This window comes from Tasmannia lanceolata, unplaced genomic scaffold (assembly GCF_043159265.1).
Source record: "Tasmannia lanceolata isolate RefF3 unplaced genomic scaffold, GAP_Taslan_0.1 ptg000024l, whole genome shotgun sequence".
NCBI classification, from domain to species: Eukaryota; Viridiplantae; Streptophyta; class Magnoliopsida; order Canellales; family Winteraceae; genus Tasmannia; species Tasmannia lanceolata.
Window position 1 is genome coordinate 12,609,596 of NW_027518701.1, and position 17,745 is coordinate 12,627,340.

The window sequence follows — 17,745 nt, forward strand, 5'->3', positions numbered from 1 at the left end:
AAGGGAATATCATCTATAGTTTCGGTTAGAGCAGTAGGCCTATAAAATAGCTTGGCTAAGAGGACTTGATAAATGGTTTATCAAATATTTTATTGAAACATGTTTTTGAAATGATTTTGCAAATGCATTTGTGGGCCCTAACTGCTTGACTGGAAGGTATACCACGAGTGGGCCCATGGGGTAGTAGTGTCCACCCACCGTATGACCTAATTCAGTAGATGAAGAATGGAGAAAGGACTTGGACATATTAGATGTGATTAGGGGTACGATGATTTGACTGTCATCCTCAGGGTTACGTCTCGATGGAGGATACTAATCCAATGCGATTGTAGTTATTAATTACGGAGCAAAATCGTAGTGGGACCCATTATTGGATTCTACAGGATCGACCGTCGGATCCCTGCAACAATCCCACTCACAACTCGAATGACTCATTTATATCCTTTGGATAAGGGTCCCGCATTTATTAGATTGCACGGACGGACTTGATTCGTCGCATTTGATGAGAGGGAAAAGATTTATGTAGTTCCTTTGGTGTAGACACATTGTAGGACGCATTTGAAATACCCAAAGAGTTAATTATTAACTTAGAGGTATTTTGAGAATTAAAGAATATTATGGATGGACCTTTTATCCCATTGGATGGGAGGAAATAAGTTTATTTAATTAGAAAAATTAAATAACAACCTTATGGACTCATTTTACTAAAACAGTCATATCTCTATCATCTCTTAGCAAAAATGAGTGTTTATGTACTCGTTTCGAAGAAATTTTCAAGGGATATAACTTTGTAGTTTATGGTTTTTTTAAATTCGCTCATCTGATGGTCCAAAAATGAAGTCTAAATTTGGGCAGCAGTTAATGGGAATGCACTTGCATAGGGTGGGCCCCACAATGCAAAAATGACCAGTCCAAGCAAACAAAATTTTTCTAAGGTTGGAAACATTCCCAATGATGTTAGGAAACCTCCATAGCTTCCCCCTTTGTATTGGTTTCCAATAATCAAAGTCTACTTAACTAGTTTTCCCAGTTTGAGTCAAATTGTGAGAGAAACTTTAGGAATTAATTAAAGTATGTAACCAATTCTATATAAACTATCATAGAATATTTTTGGAAGCTAACAAAGGATGGAAAATTCGTTCTCCCTCTTTGGAGAAACATCCAAGACTATCTCCTTCTTCTCCTCTCAAGTTTTCTCTCGATATCTCATAGTTTTCCAATTCTAGTTCAAACTGTTTTGAGAAAACCTAAAGCTCCATCTTAGTAATTCGAATTCTCACTCAAAGGATCTGATATAGATCAGATTACATATTAGAATAAAATTATTCTAATTCCCTTCGCGCAATTTGGAGGAATCCATCGGTTCAACTTGCGGGCCCGCAGCGTTCAGAACGATCGTGGCCATTCGAGGAGTAGATCAAACAGAGGCTGATATTACGGTCAGTGACAAATGTATTTTTTGTCTTATATTTTTATTTGAATCACCATCAGATCATCTAGACCCTAGGATCCTGGGTTAACATGAGAAATCGGTGAGAAAATTTTTGTTCTACGCGATTTCTAGTTCCGCTGCGCTTAGCGATTTTGCCCAGGGGTAAAAACCCTTCCAATAGACTTAACACGTCATAGTCCAACATTTTTACCATTTAATCCTTACCTGTTGTATGTAACTATGCATATATGAAAGGGTAATATCGTCCCTCCATATCTATCCATCTATCTATTTGTATTACGTGCCTTCCGTCAGAAATATTTTAGAGATTTTTTAGCCCGAATTTTCTTATCTTTCCCTCTTTTCTTTTGGCTTTTCAGCGACAAATATCTCACTCTACGCGTATCTCTCTTCAAAGCCTTTTCTCGACAAATGACTCAAACCCACATCTCTTCACAAAGCATCTCTGCCCAGCCCGCCAAAACCGTAATTCGTTTTTTCTGCTTGCATTTTCTTTCCATTATCTTTTATTTTTGTAAGAAAGTTCATTTCCATTATCTTTAATAGAAATATGTTTTCTTTCCATTTATCTTTTTTTTATCGGTGAGCTTGTGTTAGGTGGATGCTGTTATGAACCCTTCACAGCTATGTTCAGATCTTAGTGACGAATGGAGAAAAAGAGAGGGAGAAGAAGGAGAAACAGAGAGAGAGAGAGAGAGAGGAATAATACTTTTCTATATATTTTTACTCATCATGCTGCTCCTTTATAGAGCTGGCTCTAACAGAAAGGGATTCTCTAACACAATCGAAACTAATTAAGCTCTTTTAGCTGTTTTTTACAAAATAACAAGAAAACTGAAAAGATAACAACCTAGTATAATATTCCTTCTGATAATCATTTTTCTTGGCTCATTCTTTATCTAATGACGGACGTAATCCTTCATACTTTGGGAGTCCTCTTCACTCTCTTTCCTTGACTTCCTTTGTTTCTTTCTCCATGATACTGCTGACTTCCCAATTGTTCTTCACCGTGATTAATCTCCTCTACTTCCAAGTCTCACGTCTCAGTTAACCCTTGTTCTCTATCATTTCCCACCCCTTGAAGAATAACCTTGCCCTCAAAGTTCAAGGATGGGTAATTAGATTGAAGATCAGATAAAGTTTCCCAAGAAGTATCCTCTAGTTTTGCAGAACTTGCCATTGGACAAGTACTTGGGTGACTAGTGTATCCTGTTGTAGCACAACTCGACGTCCCAAAATGGCTTGAGGTGAAGTCACGAGATGATTGTTAATTGAGTGTGGAGGTAATTGGCTAAGAGAATGTGGTGTTGGCCCATGATATGGCTTGAGTTGGGAAATGTGGAAGACTGGGTGAATCTGATTACCTTCTGGTAATTGCAATTTGTAAGCGACGTTTCCCACACGGGCGAGTATTTCGTAAGGGCCATAAAATCGCTTGCATAATTTCTGAGAATGACGACAAGCAACAAAGTGTTGCTTGTAAGGTTGAAGCTTGAGTAAAACCCATGTCCCAACATCAAAATGTTTGTCGAGACATTTTTGATCCTCCATGCATTTCATCCTTGATTTAGCTTGGGCAAAATTGGATTTCAATTGATTTAAAATGTTATCTCGCTGTCTGAGTTCAGAATCAAGTGCCTCAATCATGGATGAACCTGGAATATAATGTGGTAGTGAAGGAGGTGGTCTTCCGTACACTACTTCAAAAGGGGTCATTTGAATAGCAGTGTGAAAAGAGGTATTGTAAGAGTACTCTTCCCATAACAAGTAGGAATGCCACTTTGTTGGGTTGTCTTGTGAAAATGCCCTCTAGTACTGTTCGACGCAACGATTTAAGACTTCAGATTGGCCATCGGTTTGGGGGTAGTATGCAGATGATAGGTTCAGAGAAGTGCCACTCAATTTAAAAAGTTTTGACCAAAATTTGCTGAGGAAGATGTGATCTCGATCGGAGACAATATGATTTGGGCATACCATGTAATTTCACTATCATATCCATGAACAGTTTAGCTACCTTGGTTGCGTTGAAACTTGTTGGTAGCGCACCCAAATGAGCTTATTTGGACAATCTATCAATGACAATGAAGATAGTAGTGTACCCATTAGAGGGAGGCAATCTAGTGATGAAATCCATTGAAATATCTTCCCAAATCTGGTATGGAATCGGTAATGGCTGGAGCAATCCCATTGGAGAAGTAGTTGAATATTTGGTTTGTTGGCAAACCAGACAATCTTTGATGAATTTTTTGATGTCGATGCGCATTTGAAACCAGAAGAAACTTGTAGAAATTCTCTTAAGTGTTCGTAATACCCCTATGTGTCCTCCTTGCCAGCCCCTTGCTAATCTAATCATGAATCTCTAACAACTCCAAATCAGTGAGGTTCTCATGTTGGAGTTGTGTTGTAATGTTGAAGATCGGTTTTGAAACTCCCAAAAGCATTTGACAAGCATTTGCAACCTGAGAATTATCCTCAAATCTTGATAAAGCATCTGCTGCTTGGTTTTCCTTTCTAGCTTTATACAAAATGGTATAATTGTAGCCTAACAATCTGCAGAGATATTGGTATTATTCTGGAGTTTGAATTGTTTGAGCCATCAAATTCTTTAAGCTGCGATGATCAGTATAAATGGTAAAGGTTCTGCCCAACGGGTATTGTCTCCATTGCTTCACAGACTCGGTTATAGCGAACAATTCCTTCACATAAGCCAAAGCCTTGGCCATGGTATGGGTCATTGTCTTACTGAAAATATGCAATTGGATGTTTGTTTTGCATGAGAACTGCACTAATAGCCAGGCTTGAGGCATCTGTTTAGAGAATCAAGTCCTTATCTGTAAGCCCAAGGGTTCCCATGGGTCTAATCATTCACCTTACCTTCTTGTTTTGATGCTAGCAAACCAAATTGATTAGTATTTATGGACTAATGTATTGCTTTGAGATGTTGTGTTGTATACAGGAATTTCATGTCATAATCGCCATTACACAACTCTTCACAACACATGGCTTGTTGATCAAGGAGCAAAGGAACCAAGAGCTTGCACCTACAGTGAAGACATCCTCATTTGAAGATGTTCAAATCAAGAAGCTCATCATGAAGATTCTACAAGTTCCCAACATGTGTCAAGAAGGAGCTTGGAGTTGAACATGCCATGGTAACTCCTCATGTACCTCAACATGCATTGAAAATTGGAGAACAAGTCACAAGAGCCAAGGCAAAGTTCTAGATGTTCACTCAAGCTAAAGAAGTCCAAGGAAGTGCAAAGGAGTGAATACATACCAAGAAGACTTAATGGTATCTTTTTTAGAATGTACTTAGTGTCCCCTTGATTTTATGTAAAATTGCACTTTCAATAGGTTTTCAAATGATTTTCTTACTTGACTTTTTACATCTTTGAAAACCATACACACACCCAAAAATGTGTTTGAAAACTTAGAACTAAAGCCCAAAGCCCCTGAATTTTAAAATTAAAATCGAATTTTTACCAGGGCCGGTCGACAGGGGGTCTCCCGGGCGACCGCGGCAGGATGACTGGATTTCCAACACTTACGAAAAATAGCGGGCCGGTAGATCGGGTTGAGCTGGGCGACCGCGGAAATAGTTCTGTTGAAACAGAACATTCCGTCATGGGTTTGGGCGGACGACCGCCGTGGGTCGGTCGACCGAGATAGGTTTTATGAGCCGAATTTTAGAGCAAACAGGTAGCCCTCTCCGGGCGATCGCCATGGGGTCGGTCGACCGCGACGGTAAGAAATTTGAAAATATAAAATGGCGCCCGATAGGGGCGGGCGACTGCGGTAGCTCGGTCGACCGCGACGGTCAGGCAAACTATCCGTTGGGGCTTTCACAGGTTGACTTTTTCAACCAAGTTTTTTACAGTTTTACCCCCAAACGTTCATATTTTCAAATACACTATATACACATCATTAAAACCTATCTAAACAAGCTTTTGAACATTTTAGAAAGATCAAAACCCATTTTTCTTGAGCTAAAACATTCTATCAAAAGCTAAACCTCTTTGATCTTACATTTGCACATTTTATCAATAGGAACTTCATAGGCTTTACATTTTATCTTTTCTTGAAGTGTTGGCGAGCTATCAAAGTTTGTAATCCACCTATCTAAGAGGCAAGAGAGTTTTTCTTTTATTTCTTCATTTGTATGTGAGGGTCTTCTCTTCGGCCCGGTAACAAAGGTGAAGACGTTGTGAGGGTCTACTCTTCGGCTCATTAAGAAAGGAGAACACATTGTAAGAGGATGTATCCCATTGTCAAGGCCTCGTGCAGAAAGAATTTGTTCCCTTTGGAGTTGGAGGAGTCAGGTGTACGTCTTTAAGATTCACCTTATTGAAGAATCTCATTATTTTAGTGGAGCGCCCCAAGGAGGTAAACTTGGAAGAGTGGAGCAGGTCTTGTGATAGACCGAACCACTATAAATCTTGTGCCTTGTGGATGCTTTCTCTCCTCTTTCTCCTTGCACATTGTGGTGATTGGTAATCTCTAACCTAAATTGTATTTATGTTTTAAATTGAAGAAGGGTTAGTAAATGCATGTTAAAGTAAGATCTAAACCTTAGCTTTCATATTTTTGTTAATTTGGACAAGGGTTAGATTAACAAGTGCTTAATTAATAAAGTGATTTTAATAATCCATCTAATCAAGCCTAGATTTTTTAATTGGCCAATTCACCCCCCCTCTTGGGTTGTCTCACATGTATTTCATTTAGTATCAAAGCTAAGGCTCTTAAAGAGATTTTTAATTTCAAAATCTATAAGAGAAAGTTCCGTGACAATCCAAATGGATTTTGAGAGAGGCCGATCCTCCCTAATTCCTCCATTTGTTGATGGAACGAGTTATGGAGCTTGGAAAGTGCAAATGCTTGCCTATCTCAAATCCATAAATTATGACATCTAAGATGTCATTGAAAGGGGATTTTCTATTTCAAGAAAAAGTTTTAAAATTATTTAAAATTATTTTTCTTGAATTCAAAGGCAATGATTACTTTGTGTTGTGGTATAACGCCAAACATTTTTGAGAAAATTTCTGCTTGCAATAAAGCAAAAGATATTTGGACTACATTAGAAAATATTTTTGAGAAAGATATTTGTCTCTTTTCAAATGATAAAATTCTTGGACAAAAAGAGACTTTACAAAAATCCTTTGCAAATGAAAATCCTTTCAAATATTCAATCTCCGATTTGGAAAGTCAAATAGATAATTTAAAATCGGAAGTAAATGAAAGTTTGAAAAGAAATAAAAAATTAAGTCATTTGAGCCAAATTTTGATAAACAAAAATGATGACTTAATTAAAAGATGCAATGCCTTTGAAATAGAAAATAAAAGTCTTGAATACACAAACAAAGATTTAAGTGAAAAATATAAACTTATTTGTATAAATGAAGAAATATTAAATGCTAATTTATCTCAACAAGCAAATTGCCTTGAAGATCAAGTAAATGAGATAAAATTAGTAAATGAAGAACTCTCTATAAAGAACCAAAGAATGAAGAAAAGAACAAATATGTTTGTCATCATATGCATTCTTATGGTTTTTCGTGTTCCTCATCTACCAATCATTACTCATGTACTTACTGTGGTAGATTAGGACATCACAAATCTAGGTGTAAGCCTAGATTTGTGAAGTCAAACAAATTTGTTTGGGTAAGAAAAGATACACTCCTGCAAACAAACTTGGTCAGAACCAAAGTATTTTGGGTTCCAAAATCCCCCACTCAAACCATTTATTGAACATATTGACTTATGTGGTTGTGCTTTAATTGCTATATCATTTGAATTCTCTCTAAATGCTTTATTTCAAATGTTGCATCCTTGTATCTAGAATTCATGTGCTTTAGTGTTATATCATTTCATTTTTGTGCTTAGATACATACCATTGTTCATGTTTTTAATAGAATGTATCTTTGTAAATAGTGCTTTAATGATCACATCATATCCATGCTATAGTCTATAAGCAAAACAATGCTATACATGTTGCAGACTATATCTTTGTACTGTATTGAATATCATTCTAGAATTTTTAGTCTAAAGTGCACACACTTTGTCTCATATTTTTTTGCACTTAGTATTCATCCACAAGAAAATCCACAATAGAAAATTCAATATGAAAACCATGTGTGTACTTCTATGAAAATCAACTTCTCCATTGCCCTTGAGTTCAACTTGATCTATCAAATCTATTTCCTCCATATTTGAACTCTATATAGGACAATTTTGACATTTGCTAAATCTTAGGATATTCAACTTGGTTTGAATATCATTTCTAGTTAGATTAAGAAGTTTAAAGTCATGTCTAAGAAAATCCACTCAAATCCTTTCCTAGACATCTCTTGTGTCCTAGGTAAGTAGTCATGTCTATTACTTTGGACCTAGTTGTCCTTCAAACCCATTCTTGTGTGCTTAATGATTATCATTAAATGCACAAGAAATATTGATGGGTTAAGGTTGATGTGTTCCAAAAGGCCTAAAATGAATATCCTCTAATGACTAAGATTAAACTATCTAGTCATGGTAGTTCATTTTGGAATGCATGTGTCCAAGGTGATTATCACTTGTTATTCTCAAAATCCTTGGATCATTCCCTAAGTTCATATAAGAATATATTATTTAGGAAAGTTAAAAATGAGTCTAGATTCAATATATGATACTCATTTGAGTAAAATTGAAAATCTCATAGGAATCTAGTATCATTTTTGGGCATTTACTCATGATGGTGGTTGACATGCAATACATTGTGATGGGAACACTTGTATCCCACACATGTTGGTTTTCTATGGGCCTATGCACTTGGTGCTTAATGCCTTACCCTTTCATTAGTGGTTTGTGGATGTAGATGTAGAGGTTTGGACCATGAACCCTATATGTCATGTTACTTGTGTCCAATCTCCATAAACTATCCATGGAGGCTTAAAATGCCATATCTTGCTCATATTTACCCATAAGTGATATATTATTACTTGCATGAGCCATGGATGTCTCTCTTAGACATAATCCTTTATAGTCTTCTTGTCATTTGTCTGAGTCCTATAGATTTGGGCTAAATAGGCATATGTATATAATCTATAGTTAATTCTCCTTATGTGGTATTAGCTACATGGTAAAGATGAAAAACTTAAAGTTAAAAATACTCAATTGGTACTCTTAGTCTTCTTACCTAGGAAGTTGGAGAGTGTACATTCATCTTAATTAAAACATCTAATTACTTTAGCTTCTAGCCAACATCTTAATCATGATAAGCCATATGTGTCTTGTATGCTATACTTATATATTATATGCACATATTTAGGGGGAGTATGGTTTGCTAGGTTGTCATCTCTTTTGGTATCATATGGCTACCTATAGAAAACATGCATTTGTAGCCCAATGGTGGTTTGTCAATCATTCACCTTTAAATCCCTTGGTGCTTTTGTGTTAGAACAACCCTTTGGATTCATACTATTTATGAGTCTCTAACAAAAGGGGAGCTTTATATGCATTATATGTCATTTCCTTCTTATCATATGTGAAGTTGATATGGGTATCACATTACATATGATAAGTGCACTAATTTGAAGCCTAATTGCTTCATTTGAGTTTGGAATTTGTCTTATGCTTACATTTTGAGATCATCTCTCATTTGTGACAAAATCCCTTAGCCTGAGCCTCAATGCCTTATCATCTTAGGCTTTATACTTATCTTGGATGGACTCATATTATAACATCATTTCCAATGATAAGTATCTTGTTCTAGAGTTCAAAAAATCTCTAGAACTCTCCTTCATAGGATAGTACTTGAATTGAGCATCTCATTGTCTATGAAGTAGTCTCTTATCATGTGCTCTTGAAAGTAAATTTATTTTTCATCATGATAGGATCCAATGGCTATACATCTACATTCATATCAATACCATTGTATATTATCATGCCTTGCCTCATAGTTTTTATCAAAGGCCACTGACAATCTCTTGGGAGAGAGAATTGATTATGTGAGCTTGTCATGTCCCATCATCTCTTCCAAGATTTTAACTTTCGGAGGACTCAAGTTGATTGATTTCAAATAATCAATTTTTCGCAGCTTGTCTATGGTACTTGTCTCCTTCCATCATGCCAAATGTAATAAGATGGTAAATGTACTCAATTTTTCTCTGTCCAACTCTATATTCTTCCACAGTGAAGGATGAACGGAGACTAAGAAAATTGAAGATTCATGACTAAAGGCTGGCAAGTGCACTTCATGTTCATCCTCTCAAGGATGACCTTTTGATGAAGGAGAAGAGTTAAAATAAGTACCCAATCTCTCAATCAGGGAAGAACTTTTAAAGATGCTACCCTTATATGGAAGAAAGGGTCAAGCATTGATCTAATCTCTTCTAAACATTTGAAGAAGAGTTCCGGAAAGAAGAATGTACAATTCAGTTATACTTCTTTCGAGAGATTTCTAAATACCACTTTTATCATTTCAAAAGATATTAATTGAAATGTGGTATCAATCTTCCATGCAAGGATGATGCTTACCATTCATTATACCTATTTTTCATTAAGCATATCCTTTGCAGTTTCATGGGTCATAGGAGTGCTTTACAGTAATTCACCATTTTTTATGCCCATCCTTAAACATAGATGTGCCTTATATTGTCATTCCACATGTCTATGTTTGATTGCTCTTACCATGTGTGTTTTCACTTAAGTTCTTCAGGAGAGTAATCATGGTATTATACCTTGAGCGTTAATTGTTAAATCTCTTCCATTTTTTATTCATGTATATGGAACTTCATCTTGTTCTATCATATGTATACATGACCCTTCCTTGCCATGGATGAGTCTTGGACTTGAATTTTCTATCCTTGTATCCATGTGCATTTTTGTATCAGAATATATTTTCTTCACTTCCATATTTTTTGTCTGATATTCCTCCATTCACATTCTAAAAATGCAAAATTCTTTTGAATGGATCAATAATAAATAGTTAAAGGTATTAGCCCAAATCAATTGTTCTATGTGCCTTACACTACTACATTAAGTATTCTTGCACATAGTCAGGGGGAGCTCTTGCATTCTAGGGATAAGCGACTTGCAAACTTGAAAGTTATATTATAGTTCAGAGTATATTCATACTCTGGAAGAGACTTATCTGCATTTCGTCAAGAGAACCCTAATATGAATGTAGCCCAAGAGCCAAATCAATCACCTTCTTAACCATAGTTATTGTCATGCCCTATTACATAGGTTTCACCTAGGGCCAATGACAAATAAAAAGGGGAAGAGCAAAATGGTTTCTTATTTATGTTTATACAGACCATTGTGATGTACTCACATGGTTTATTGCTCCCATACTTGTGCTAAAGTTGAAAATCTTTAGGTCAAAAATAAAAAAATAAAAAATGGCTTACAATGCATTTTACTTTATTTTCATTTTGATAAGCCTCTTATGAGCTTGAATGTCATATCATATACCATATATGTAGCTTATATAAGCTATCATTCATCTTGACACCCCACTTGCACTATCACTTGTGAAGCCTTCCTTTTTGCTGTTGCCAAAAGGGGAGAATTTTGGAAATTGATTAGGTAGTCCAATTGTATATGCACCGTATGATTTACATTATCATTTTACACTTGTTTATATAGTGAGGGGGAGCATGGCTTCATTGTTTATAGTATTTAATGCTTATTCATCTATTTGCTTAATATCTCTTACCTCCTTAATCAATTTGTTTGCCATCATAAAAAAGGGAGAGAATGTAAGCCCAAGGGTACCCATGGGTCTAATCATTCACCTTACCTTCTTATTTTGATGCTAGCAAACCAAATTGATTAGCATTTATGGACTAATGTGTTTCTTTGAGATGTTGTGTTGTATACAGGAATTTCATGTCATAATCGCCATTACACAACTCTTCACAATACATTGCTTGTGGATCAAGGAGCAAAGAAACCAAGAGCTTACACATATAGTGAAGACATCCTCATTTGAAGATGTTCAAATCAAGAAGCTCATCATGAAGATTCCACAAGTTCCCAACATGTGTCAAGAAGGAGCTTGGAGTTGAACATGCCATGGTGACACCTCATGTACCTCAACATGCATTGAAGGTTGGAGGACAAGTCACAAGAGCCAAGACAAAGTTCAAGATGTTCACTCAAGCTAAAGAAGTCCAAAGAAGTGCAAAAGGATCGAATACATTCTAAGAAGACTCAACGGTATCATTTTTAGAATGTATTTAGTGTTCTCTTGATTTTATATAAAATTGCACTTTCAATAGGTTTTTAAATGGTTTTCATACTTAACTTTTTACATCTTTGAAAACTATACAGACCCAAAAATGTGTTCGAAAACCAAGGACTAAAGCCCAGAGACCATGGCCCAAAGCCCCTGAATTTTAAAGTTAAAATGGAATTTTTACCAGGGCCGGTCGACGGGGGGTCACCCAGGCAACCGCGGATCTCCCGAGCGACCGCGGCAAGATGGCTAGATTTTTGGCACTTGAAAAATAGCAGGCCGGTCGACCGGGTTGAGCCGGGCGACCGCGGAAATAGTGTTGTTGAAATAGAACATTCCGTCATGGGTTTGGGCGGCGGTCGACCAAGATAGGTTTTATGAGCCAAATTTTTGAGCAAACAGGTAGCCCTCTCCGGGCGACCGCCATGGGGTCGGTTGACCGCGACAGTAAGAAATTTGAAAATATAAAAGGGTGCCAGATAGGGGCAGGCGACCGCGGTGGCTCGGTCGACCACAACAGTCGGGCAAACTAGCAGTTGGGGCTTTCGCAGGTTGACTTTTTTAACCCAGTTTTTTACGGTTTTACCCCCAAACGGTCATATTTTCAAATACATTATATATACATAATTCAAACCTATCTAAACAAGCTTTTGAACATTTTAGAAAGATCAAAACCCATTTTCCTTGAGCTAAAACCTTCTATCAAAAGCTAAACCTCTTTGATCTTACATTTGCACATTTTATCAATAGGAACTCCATAGGCTTTACATTTTATCTTTCCTTGGAGTGTTGGTGAGCTATCAAAGTTTGCAATCCGCCTATCTAAGAGGCAAGAGAGTTTTTCTTTTATTTCTTCATTTGTATGTGAGGGTCTTCTCTTCGGCCCGGTAACAAAGGTGAAGACGCTGTGAGGGTCTACTCTTCGGCCCGTTAAGAAAAGAGAAGACATTGTAAGAGGGTGTGTCCCCTCGTCAAGGCCTCGTGCGGAAAGGGTTTGTTCCCTTTGGAGTTAGAGGAGTCGGGTGTACGGCTTGGAGACTCGCCCTATTGAAGAATCTCATTGTTTTAGTGGAGCGCCCCAAGGAGGTAAACTTGGAAGAGTGGAGTAGGTCTTGTGATAGACCGAACCACTATAAATCTTGTGCCTTGTGGATGCTTTCTGTCCTCTTTCTCCTTGGACATTGTGGTGATTGGTAATCTCTAACCTAAATTGTACTTATGTTTTAAATTGAACAAGGGTTAGTAAATGCATGTTAAAGTAAGATCTAAACCTTAGCTTTCATATTTGTGTTAATTTGAACAAGGGTTAGATTAACTAGTGCTTAAGTAATAAAGTGATTTTAATAATCCATCTAATCAAGCCTAGATTTTTTAATTGACCTATTCACCCGCCCTCTTGGGTTGTCACACCTGTATCTCATTATCAAAATTCGATAGTGCGAGAACAGGGAGGTGGGTCATGATGGACTTCAAATTGTCAAAGGCCAATCGAGCTTGAGGAGACAAGTGGAAGGCATCTTTCTTCAAAATATTGGTGAGTGGGGAGGCAATTGTGGCATAGTTTTTAACAAATCTTCTATAATAGCCAGTTAACCCAAGGAACTCACGCAGCTGTTTCAGATTTAGAGGTTGGGGCCAAACTTGCATTGCTCGAACTTTATCTGGATCTAGTTGTACGCCATTACCGGAAACCAAATGGCCAAGATACTCAATTTGTTGCTGACAGAACTTACATTTGCTTAGCTTGACAAATAACTTGTTCGTGAGCAAGCATTCGAGCACAGAAATGAGATGGGATACATGATGATTCAAAGTATGGCTACATATAAGGATATCATTGAAAAATACGATTACAAATTTCTAAAGGAATGGCTTGAATACCATATTCATGGTATTTTGGAAGGTAGAAGGTGCATTTGTAAGCCCAAAGGGCATGACTAAGAACTCATAGTGGTCCTCATGGGTTCAAAAAGCTATTTTTGGGCAATCTTCCCTTCTCATTCGTATCTGGTGGTACCCAGAGCGTAAATCCAATTTAGAGAAGATCATAGCGCCATGTAACTCATCTAAGAGTTCATCAATGGTAGGGATAGGAAATCGGTCTTTGATTGTGATAGAGTTTAGGGCTCTATAGTCAACACAAAATCTCCATGTGTTGTCTTTTTTCTTGACTAAAAGAACAGGGGAGGAGTAAGGGCTGTGACTTGGGGTGATAATACCAGCGTCCATCATTTCATGGACCAATTTTTCAATTTCATTTTTTTGGAAATGCAGGTACCTATAGGGTTTGACATTGACTGGGTTGGACCCAGGGATCAAATGAATCTGGTGATCGATAGGCCTTGGATGGGGTAAAAAAACGATAGCAAACTGATGCAAAACTTTGGAGACTTGAACTGGTAAGTCTTCCGGAATATCAATGGAAGTACTAGTAAGCATCGAGGGTTCTGGAACTGTAGGGTCAACACAGATTAGTTGGAAACAAGAAGCAATGGAATTAGATTTTGATAAACCCTTTAATTGAGCGGCCTTAAGGGGACAAGGGTTCAGGTCTGGTTCACCTATCAATTTGAAAGACTTGCCTTTCCATGTGAACTCCATGGTAGAGACCTTGTAATATGTCAAAATAGGACCTAACTCTGCTAGCCATTGAACACCTAAAACTACATCCGCTCCTTTAATAGGAAGCAGGAAGAGATCAAAGGTGAATTCATAATATTGTAAGCAGAGTTTGACACCAATGCATTTTTTATTGCAAAGAAGATACTCACCATTACCGATGAGTACTTTGAAGGGTGTCGTAGGAATGGTAGTCCAATTCAACGATTTCGCTACCTTCACTTTGACAAAGTTATGGGTAGAACCACTGTCAATTAAAACATGAATGAAAGTAGTCGCACATGCCCCGCTGACTCGAAATGTAGTGGGATTTTGTTGTGCCACCATAGCATGAAAACTGATTTCAGCCGTGTTATCCTCAGGCAATTCTTCAATTTGTTGGAGTGAAGGATCATCAGTTCCTTCGTCAGTGACTTGGTCAATTTCATTGTCCATTGCCGTAAGATGATATAATCGACGGCGACAATCATGACCAGGGACAAATTTTTCAACACAAAAATAGCAGATCCCTTTTTCCCATTTCTGATTCATTTCCTCCTTAGTGAATTGTCTTGTACGGATTGAAATTTGCTTTAACGGAGGAGCTGGAAGTGCTTTAATGGCAGGGTTAGGTGGAGTTAGTAGAATACCCCCCCCCCACAGGTTTTAACCAATTAGGTTTACAAGTGCCGAATGTCCTCGTATTTCTATTCATAGATCCGAGCTAGCGACATTGCTTGGATGAGCGAGGTAGGTTGTAAAACTAACAATTTGCGTTTTAGATCTGGTTTGAGTCCAGAGATGAAGAAACTAGTGAGAAACGATTCCGATAAACCACTAACCTTGTTAGAAAGGTCCTCAAATCTGTGTTGATATTCTTCCACGGAAGTTTTTTGATGAATTTTGGCCAATTCCCCTTTGTGATCTTCATAGAATGATGGTCCAAAACGAATGTGAATAGCATCTAGGAAACCTTTCCAAGAATGTAGAAGATTGTTTGCTTTGGCCCATTGGAACCAAGCAAGAGTAGGGCCATCCAGATGGAAAGAAATAATGGATAATCGCTGATCTTCAAGAGTAGTGTAGTAATTAAAAAATTGCTCGATCTTGAAGATCCATCCAATTGGATCTGTGCCATCAAATTTGGGGACATCCATTCTAATAAATCGATTGAAATTTGGCTGTATAGGAACAGGAACATCATCAGAGTTACCGGAAGAGGGATCGTCGGCGGAAGTGCGTTGAAAGGAGGGTTGCGATGAAGAGCTCTGTTACCGGAAGAGGGATCGTCGGCGGAAGTGCGTTGAAAGGAGGGTTGCGATGAAGAGCTCTGCAACTGCTTGATCATGGCAACTAGCTCTTCATGTTGTTGTGCCTAAAGAAATCGGATCTCATTAAGTTGTTGTTGATGAAGCTTGAATTGTTCATCAATCTTTGATTGAGCTCTCGTGTTTTCTTTCATTGATTTAATGAATCTAGGCAGAGTCAATACAAGCACCAATGTTATGAACCCTTCACAGCTATGTTCAGATCTTAGTGACGAATGGAGAAAAAGAGAGGGAGAAGGAGTAAAAGAGAGGGAGAAGGAGAAAGAGAGAAAGAGATAGAGAGAAAGGAATAATACTTTTCTATATATTTTTACCCATCGTGCTGGTCCTTTATAGAGCTGGCTCTAACAGAAAGGGATTCTCTGACACGATCGTAACTAATTCAGCTCTTGTAGCTTTTTTTTTAACAAAATAACAAGAAAACTGAAAAGATAACAACCTAGTATAATATTCCTTCAGCTAATCATTATTCTTGGATCATTCTTAATCTAATGACGGACGTAATCCTTCATCCACATGGGAGTCTCTTCACTCTCTTTCCTTGACTCGCTTTGTTTCTTTCTCAATGATACTGCTGACTTCCCAATTGTTCTACACCGTGATTAACCTCCTCTTCTTCCAAGTCTCGCGTCTCAGTTAACCCTTGTTCTCTATCAGATCCCTACCATAATATTAATTAAAGAAAGCTTATCTTTAATGTTCATTTCCATTATCTTTGTTACAAACGAAAATGTCTTTTTTTTACAGATAGAAAATTATGATGCTTTTTTTTCTTTTGGAATTTATGTTGAGAAAGATTATATAAAGCTTTCAAAGATAATTGAAGTTTTTCTTTAGTTCTTTGACTTGATGATGACAAATAGAAAACTTTCAAAGATAATTGGGTTCTTGAATTCTTTGAATTATAACAGGTTTTCTAAGTTGTGGATTTTTTGCTGCTTTTTGTTTTCTCATTTTCCTATGGTCAATGAATGCAGGACTGACTCCTCTTGCTCAATTTGGAGTTGGTAGATTTTGGTGCTGTTTATGGCAAAGATCTTGCAACAAGAGTATTTGAGGCTGCTGGTAGTTTTTTTTACTATTGATGTTTTTTCTTCTTACATTTTTGTATTTTATGAATCATTTTTCTTTTATAGTTTAAATGTTTTTAGCTTTAAATTGGGACTTTGAGCATTAGAATGTTGCTTTGGATGAAAGATGATTTCTTCATTATGTGTGGTTTAGATAATGAGTATTGGGTATTTCTTTTGATGAATGATGCCTTTTTATCTATTTTATTAATTGTTTTAAGATTTCAATATTAAAACTGTAAACATGACATTTTTTCTTTTGGGATAATGGGACTAGAACTTGCCCATGGTGATACTCTATTTTCAATGTATCTACCAATGAAGGTGATCTGTGACAATTTTTACAGCTTTATTCTCAATTTGAGTCATTTTGGGAAGTCTGAGTTCAATATTGGTGGACCATCTTTTTTTTCTTTTGCTATATTACAGGTTTTGCTCATGCCCTTACAAAATGCCTTCTGCAAGTTCGTATAATTAAGATTTATTAGAATATGTATGTTAGCTTCTGTGGGTTGAAAATTAAGATTTATTAAATACCCACGCACAATATATGATTTAGGCATTTTCTTCTTTTGCTTACCTGACTATTCACTTGCTATTTATGTTTCTACACTTCTAATTTCAATCATATAAATTAAATGCAGACATGTTGTATTTCTAATCATAGCAAGTGATCTTAAATTTCAGTGGTTAGAATACATAATTATTAAATGCAGACATGTTGTATTTCTATTCAATTTCATAACATTTTCGGTGGAAATGTATCATAAATTCCAGCTTCGAATTCAACCAAGGAAAACCCACTAAACTCCCAACATCTCATATCGCTCACCGTTTCCTCAAATGTGGTCCTTTTCTTTTCCATTTTTTCAATTTCAAGATTTTGTCCTTGCAGGTCTACTCAACCTAAGAATAATTCAGTCTAGGTTATGCTTTTTAGGGAAGTATTAAAGCTTATTTTTGTTACAAGTTCTGTGGATTTATATTAAATTATCTTTTGGCATTCTATGTGTGTTTTGTTACCTAGTTGTACAAGTTCTCTTACAGTACCCACCCCAATTTCGTAATTGCTCGCCAAATCCA

The 17,745-nt window shown here is 36.9% G+C and overlaps 1 protein-coding gene across 1 annotated transcript; it reads right to left on the reverse strand.

The window, feature by feature from the left end:
- Positions 1–14,971: 14,971 nt before the first annotated feature.
- On the reverse strand, positions 14,972–15,421 carry LOC143857042 (uncharacterized). Its single transcript, XM_077367313.1, has one exon. It carries the CDS (start codon positions 15,419–15,421, stop codon positions 14,972–14,974), a length of 450 nt encoding a protein of 149 aa, XP_077223428.1.
- Between the last annotated feature and the right edge of the window lie 2,324 nt (positions 15,422–17,745).

Coding starts and splice junctions, on each gene's coding strand:
- LOC143857042 (XM_077367313.1), bottom strand. CDS start 15,421: ATGGATGTCCCCAAATTTGATGGCACAGATCCAATTGGATGGATCTTC.